The sequence below is a fragment of the Belonocnema kinseyi genome, chromosome 8 (genome assembly GCF_010883055.1).
Source record: "Belonocnema kinseyi isolate 2016_QV_RU_SX_M_011 chromosome 8, B_treatae_v1, whole genome shotgun sequence".
Lineage (NCBI taxonomy): Eukaryota > Metazoa > Arthropoda > Insecta > Hymenoptera > Cynipidae > Belonocnema > Belonocnema kinseyi.
In genome coordinates, this window is record NC_046664.1 from 54,759,942 (window position 1) to 54,767,780 (window position 7,839).

Below are 7,839 nucleotides of genomic sequence, written 5' to 3' on the forward strand. Positions count from 1 at the left end.
AAAATTAAAATTCGAAAATTTTTTCTAAAGCCTCCAGGGGACTTCGTTTTCGCACGAAAAAATTTTATGTGCCCTTATTGCATCCGGACCCACAATTTACGTAATTAAGACTAATTAAAAAAACTTGAAATATTACAAAATTAAAAAATGTTGGACCCAACGATTAGGGCCAACAATTGTATTTTCTCTCGTGAATAACGGAGAATTTTCAAACATTATAGAAAAATCGAATATATTTTTATCAAGTGAATGGTGAGAGGGAAAATTAAATGTTTGAAAAAATCAAAAATGGCGGCTGATTAAATATTTCAAAAACAACTTGCTTTTTCAGATTTGAATTTAATATTTCCAAACATTGCTATGAAAATAAGTTTTGCACTCGATGATCCCCAAAATTAATAATTCTGAAAAAATTAAAGATAGTGGTTAAGTAAAAATGGCAAACTAGCTATTTTTGTTTTCAATTATATTTATTTCATTTTGCTAGAAAAATAAGTTTAACTTTAAAAAACATCCTATGATCTCAGAGGGCGAAAATGTTGAAAATATCTAAAATGGAGGATAATTATTTCGTTGAAAATCAATCCATTATACAATTTTATTGAAAGTTCTTTGAAATTTGTTAAAAAATATAACTTTTTCTGACGCATAACGATTTTTTAATCAATGCACCTAATTTCATTCAAAAATTAAAATGAAAAAATTAATAAAATGGGCATATCTCATACTGACCCCTAATTATAAAAAAACCTTATATATTTTTTTAATGTTAAGAAGATTATCTGAAACGTTTTCAAATTTGTTGATTTTTAAAAAGAAAATTGGCCTCCACCATGAATCTTTTTCATATCTGAGCCCTTTGGCACCATAAGATGATTTCTAAATTCGAATTTCTTATCAAAGTAAGGTTTTAAAATATTTAACTGAAAACTAAAGAAATGAGCTTTGTTTGGAATATTTTATTGGCCGCCATCTTCGATTATTTAAAAAAATTTTGAACTTCTGTAATTGAACTTCTGCCCTTTTTTAATTGGATATGTTGTCTAAGACCAAACTTCTTTTAAAGCACCATTCCAAACACAGTTTAAAAATTTAACTGGAAATGACCTGTTTTTGGAATATTTGATTAACCGCCATCTTTGATTTTTTCAAAATTTTCATAATTTCTGATTATTTAGAATATGATTTAAACAAGTTTATATATATATATATATATATATATATAAATAAATGAAATTAAAATTAAAAGTTTGTCATTCAGTATTTGGTAAAACAAATGTGTTTTCCTGCATAAACTTAGTATTTATATGTCGTGCAGCTCCTCTCTCTCTCTCTCTCTTCCACCGTCAACTCCCTCTCTGTGTGGTCGTTGCGTTCCGTCGCAGAAGGATCAGGTGATCGTGGGGAAGTAAATCACTTCGTAATCCCACAAACACAAAAATCACAAAAACATCGCACAGATACACACACAGAATTTCAGAGCATTTAGGAAACTCAGGAAATTTCTAGAATTCAATATATTTTTAGAAATTTAGAAGAATTAAAAGAATTCAGAGGACTAAAAAAATTCAAGGAATTTCAAGAATCTTGAATATTTGAGAAATTCTGATAATTCAGAATATTAGAGGAAAATCAGAGAATTCAAGGAATTCAGAAATTTTCAAGAAATTAGGGGAATTTCCGGGGTTTCAGAGCATTTAGGGAATTCTGAGAATGGAAGGAATTTCAGAAAATTCAGATTATTCAAGGATTTCAGGAAATTTAGAAAAATAAAAAATTTCAGAGAACTAATGAATTCAGAGAATACAGGGAAGTTACAATACTGAGGGAATTCTAAATAATCAAGTATTTCAGGGAATTCAGAGAATTTCATAGATTACAGACTGTTTAGGGAATTCAGAATATTTTAGACATTCAGGGAATTCTGATAAATTAAGGATTTAAGTTATTTAAGGTGTTAAATTTGTCTCTAGCAGAAAAATGTCGTTTTTATATTTTTTCAATTTCTATAAGGTTTTTAAAATTTAGTTTTCTAATTTTTAGAAAGACTGTTTTTATTACAATTTAAATTTTGTTGAAATCTCTATTGGAAAAAGAGAACTTGTGCTTTTTTATCTTTTATATGTGGTACAGTTCTCTCTTCAAGGTATGCTTTTTTAAATCTTAATTGTTTACACAATTGTTTTAGTAAAACATAAGATTTATCTCGCTGATATGATCAAAAGAACTTGATAGTATGATTATGAAAATTTCTAGACGAAATAAATTGTTTTTTTTTTCAATAACACTTTTGTACCAATGTATGCACTTATATTAGGTTCTTTTTCTCGCAATATTTTGAGACATCGTTTGCCCTCAGTAGTTCAAGTTTAATTAATATCGGATAGTATTTACCCATCGGTCTAGGCACTTGAAGTTCTCATAAGATTAACACATGGAAAATTGTGAATAAAGGTCAATTTACGTATCTAAGACTAATTTCAAAAAACGTGAAGGCGAAAATTTTGGAAATATCTAAAATGGAGGCTAATTATTTTGTTAATAATCAATCAATCTTAAAATTTTATCGAAAGTCTTTTGAAATTTGTGAAAAAATATAACTTTTTCTCACACATCAATTTGTGTGACATAACAATTTTTTAATTAATGCACTTAGCTTCCGTCAAAAATTAAAAAATTAAAAATGAGCATATCTCATATTGACCCATAATTAATGCAAAAAACTTTATGTTGTTTTCAAATCTTAAGAAGAATATCTGAAAAATTTCCAAATTTGTTGATTTTAAAAAATAAAATTGGCCTCCACCTTGAACCTTTTTCATATCTAGGAATTTTGGGACCATAAGAAGATTTATAAATTCGTACTTCTTTTCCAAGTAAAATTTAAAAATATTTAACTAAAAACTACAGCAATGAGATCTTTTTGGAATATTGAATTCGCCACCGACCTGGATTCTTTTTCTAAATTTGGAACTTCTATAATCATTGAATAATATCGATGTGAGATAGCAACTTTTTATTTATTACAAACTTCTGGAAATTTGACTGGAAATGACCTATTTTGGAATATTCAAGTGGCCACCATCTTGAATTTTTTCAACATTTTTAACTTTTGTGTCCACCACTCACTTAAAAATAATTTAGTAGATTTTTCTACAATGTTTAAAAATTCTTAGCTAATAATTAAAGAAAATTACATTTTTGGCTCTGAATATTGGGTCTGCCATTTTGAAAATTAAAAAAATTTTAAGTTTTAAAAAATTATTTATGTTAAGAATTGAGCATTTCGGGCGTTCTGTTTTAAGGAAGTCTATTTTTTGGTATTATATTTTAGGACATTCTATTTTACGGCATTCTACTTTAAGGCATTCTATTTTAAGGCATTCCATTTTAGGGCATTTGTACCAGAATCTCGAGTGGAAAAAAAACAAATTTCATATATAATACATAGTAAAATAAGGACCACCCTAATGTGAATAGAGGGTTGGAATTTATTGAGGCTCTTTGTTAAATATAGAAATACTAATTACTTTTAAATCTTTTTTAGAACTTTTAACTTATTTGGGCATCCTGCTTATTTTTGGTCACACAAGTAATGCAGCCGATCCAAGTTGTACTTTTCAACTTAATGTACTACCAGGGAAGTCATATTATATAGCCAGTCCAAATTATCCCAATAAATATGCTGGGGAAAATTCCTGTCAGTGGAATATTAGAAGTATGATGCAGATTCACATGAATTGTGAAGTATTTGACGTTCCATCGGTGAGATACTATTAAATTAATATGCATAGGGAGCAATTTTAGATATAAAGTTATTAATAGTGTCGATTACTGGTGTAATATTTTTGGAGAAGCGAGAAAAAATTTGCTTCAGCCCGGATTTGAGCCAGGAACGCCACTATGCATGAGCGGGAGGGTATCCACCACGTGAAACTTTTTTCTGTTGAATACTTTACTCTAAAGAATTTTGACCAAATCAGAATATAAATTTAAGTAAATGATGTTATATTGTTTATCAGGGTATCTATTATTTTCTGATATTTAAATGTTTAGTATTTTTGATTGCAGATTTGTTCTTGTTTCTACAAATATTAGAACAGTTCTCGAATCTATTGATTATTTTAATACCAAAAATTAATTAGTACCCTGGACAACAGAATAACATCATCTTTTATATTTAGGGAGGGTCCCCTTATTACGTGAAGCTATTTTTAGCGATTTTTTACTCTCCCCTCCCTCTTGTTACAATTTGTGACATTTCGGTAAACCCCTCCTCAAAATGTTATGTGAATAATGAATTTGAAGTATTTGATTCTCGTATAAGATTACTTTTAATCAAATGCTTCAGATTTTTTTTTCATTTAAGAACACTGATATAATATAAACTATTATTCGTGGACAGTTAATTTTTTTGATTTAAAAGTCTCCCGTTACATTTTTGGTTTGAAACTCATCTCTTTTAGTTAAAAATTCTTCTATTTGGTTGATAATTTAATTATTTTGTTGAAAATGCAACAAGTCTATTAAAATCTTTTTTAATGCAAAATTGAAATACTTGCTTGAAAGTTCAACTACTTTGCTAGAAATTTAGTTTTTTGTTTGAAGCCAAATTTCTTTGTTTAATAATTTTAATATTTTTTAAAAAATTTGGTTCATTTTTTTATGAAAATTAATTTTCTAACATAAAATTAAACTATTCCATTTTTTTGAAAATTTATCCTTTTTAGTTTAATATTTAATTATATAACTACAAATTCATATTTCTCAGTTTAAATGCATATACTTGGTTGATAATTCGACTTTTTGGGAAGAAAATTAATCTTCTTAAGCAAAAAGTCAACTTTTTGTTTAAAAGTTTAACTTTTTTGTTGTATGACTGCATTTGCTGTCTGAACGTCAAATATTTTGTAAAAAGCAAAAGTGATTTCTATCTATCTTTCAAAATCTTTGTTGAAATTTTCAAATTGTTCAAGTTTTTCATAAATCTTTTTTTGATATAAGATTAATTATTTTAGATGAAAATTTATCTCTTTGGTTAAATATTTTACTATTTTGCTGAAAATTAGTTTTATTGTTCTAAATTAATTTTTTTAACTAAAATTTCTTTAGTTAAAATATTACTTTTCTGTTAAAAACTTATATTTTCCGATTGTAAATTCAACTTTAAGTAGAAAATTCGTCTTTTTAGCAGGAAAATTCAATAATTATTAAAATTTTTTGAAATCGTAGAACATTTATTCAAAATATATGATAGTTGAAAAAATATCAGTTAAAAGGATTTATTGTAATTAAACAGAAGATTTTAGAGCTAAAAATTGGAAATTAATTTTGTTTATTTAAAAATGTTCTAAGTTACTTAACATTTGTAATTAAGTACAAAAGAAAAAAATTTAGTATTTAAAGGCTTGCAATTGTGCAATTTCAAACATTGAAATCATGTATAGTAAGCTTCTTTTGTATAATTTAAAAAAAAATTTTAATCTAATATCTTGAAATGGTTCAATTTTTATTTAAGGATTTAAAAAAATTAACCATTACAAAATTAATATATGTTTTATTCCGAAATTTGAAGAATGAATCATAATTCTAAATCACTTCATGAAAACTACACGATTGGAAATTGATAACTTAGAAATTCAATAATTTTTTAAATTTGTAATAATTTATAATTTAATCTAAAATTTCAAAATGGTTAATTTTAAAATGCTTTAAATCTATTAAAAATAATTGCGATTTTTAAACGTTAGAGCATAAAATAGGTTTGATATCACAATTCTTTGTGATTAAAGTTTTATCAATTTTAAATGAAGTTCGAATTTGTTTAATTTTTAACGTTTCGCTGTTCAAGTTTTTTCATTTTAAAAATTTTCCAGATAAAATCACTTTTAATGATGAACGTTTTTTATAATAATCTATTTTTAAGGTATTATTACATAAAAGTATTACATATAATTTTTCCATTTTAAAAGGGGAAATCATCTTTTAATCTTAGAAAAATTGGTTTAATTAATGTCAATGTTAAACTAGAGTTTTTTTCGTAAGAACAATTTTATGTTCGAGAATTTCAGAAGCTTCGACTCAGAAATATTCAATTTAATTTTTAATTTCAAATCTTCTCTTGAAATTATTCTATTTTCGAAATTTTAATTTGAAATCATTCAGTTTCGAGATTTTTAAGTTAGAATTAGTTATTAAAATTTGAACGCTTTGAATTAGAAATGATACAACTTCAACTTCGTTCTCATGAATTCGTCAAAAATTTTAAATTATAGTAAAAAATGTTTCAATTTTGAGAGCTTTTGATTAAAAACCTTTCAATTTCAAACACTTTGAATTTGAAATTAATTACTATTAGACGCTTTTAAGTTGAATTATTTATTATAATTGATTAATTATTGATTGAAAAATTTATTAAACTGAATAAAATTGTTATTTATTGATGGATCATTTGATTGTTTATATTTTTATTGTTAGTGAATAAAAATCCGGGTACATGAATGCGTACTTCGTGTGCATGCATTGACTGCTAGTATTGTGATATTTTAAATTAATTAACTTATTTAAACATTTTCTTGTAATCAAACTTAAAATTAAGTGATCTGAAATTAAAATTAAATATTTAAAAAGATAAGTACGAAATTCCCTAGACAACATGTTTTCGATATCCTAAAAGAAAAATGCTCCTTCAATAAATATATAAATAACTAACCTTAAATAAATCAACTTTCGAAAATATCCATAAAGTGTATTTTTAAAATCTGTATGGATCAATATAGAATCTAATAAAATTAATATTTCTTTTAGAGTAATAATTGCCAATTGGATCAAGTTCTTGTATACTTAAGCGCAAGACAAGGCCCATTGCGATTGTGCGGAAATGGTACATTTAGTAGAGATTCGGAAGGTTTGGAAATGGCAATTTCCTTCCAGTCTGCCCGGAACACTCCCGGAGGAAGATTTGCTTGTTATGTTCAAGCCATTGAACCCGCTGAAACTTGTAGATGTGGGTGGAAAAAACCGGTAGGTATAAAAAAACATTTTTTAATAGTAACAACAATAAATGATGAATAAATTAGTTTAAATAGGCATTGTGTGCCTAAAAAAAAAGGGTTTCGTAATCTATTAAGGTGTCCATTAAGTCGTTCAAACTTCCTCTCAAAATTTTCATCTCCTACTTCCCCTACATTCAGCTACTACTCCCCCATTACCTCTTTCCTGTATCCCCTCCCCAAACTTCAACCAAGTCTTGCTCCCACAAGTCCTAAACTTCTTCCCCCTCTCTTCACCTCCCCAGTCGAAATTGCCTATTTTGTACTTCCATATCCCACATTCCCCTCACATTCCCCTACCTCCCTTTTACCGTATCCCCTTATTTCGCCACCCACACTTCCCCTAAAATCCCTCCCCAAACTTTCCTTTCCTCAGTTCCTACCAAGTCTTCCACTTCTCTCCGATAATATCTCTTCACGCACTTCTTCTACTTCTTCTTCCTTCATTTCCCTTCACTTTCCCTACTTCCCCAACCGTCACTTCCATTCTCCTCTTTTATCCTCTCTCACCATCTATTTTTTGACCGGAAATTTTTCAAATTTTGTACAGAGAAATCTGTCCAATCACTGGAAATATCACGTGATGTAATTTAATTTGAAACAGGTTCTATCTTACTTTTTTTAAATTTTAAGTTGAACTATTACCATTTGATAATTAAATCATTCAAAATACAATGCGCAATTCTAAAATATTTTACTTAAAAAAGTCAATTTAAGATTTCTATTTTTGAACGTACATTTGCATTAAATTTTTTTTTAATGCAGTTTTTAAGTTATAAACAATTAG

The 7,839-nt window shown here is 27.0% G+C and overlaps 2 protein-coding genes across 2 annotated transcripts in view; one reads left to right on the top strand and one right to left on the bottom strand.

Moving 5' to 3' along the window:
- The window catches only part of LOC117178501 (venom serine protease 34-like), a 9,061-nt gene extending 5,834 nt beyond the window's left edge, over positions 1 to 3,227 (bottom strand). Inside the window, exon 1 of the mRNA XM_033369927.1 lies at positions 3,198 to 3,227. Coding sequence (XP_033225818.1) covers positions 3,198 to 3,227 — 30 coding nt within the window. The remainder of the gene's footprint in view (positions 1 to 3,197) is intronic.
- Positions 3,228 to 3,548: 321 nt separating this feature from the next.
- Positions 3,549 to 7,074, top strand: LOC117178502. The gene is made up of 2 exons (XM_033369928.1): positions 3,549 to 3,765; positions 6,808 to 7,074. Exons 1-2 carry the CDS (start codon positions 3,721 to 3,723, stop codon positions 7,072 to 7,074), a joined length of 312 nt encoding a protein of 103 aa, XP_033225819.1. The 5' UTR covers positions 3,549 to 3,720.
- The last annotated feature ends 765 nt before the right edge of the window (positions 7,075 to 7,839 follow it).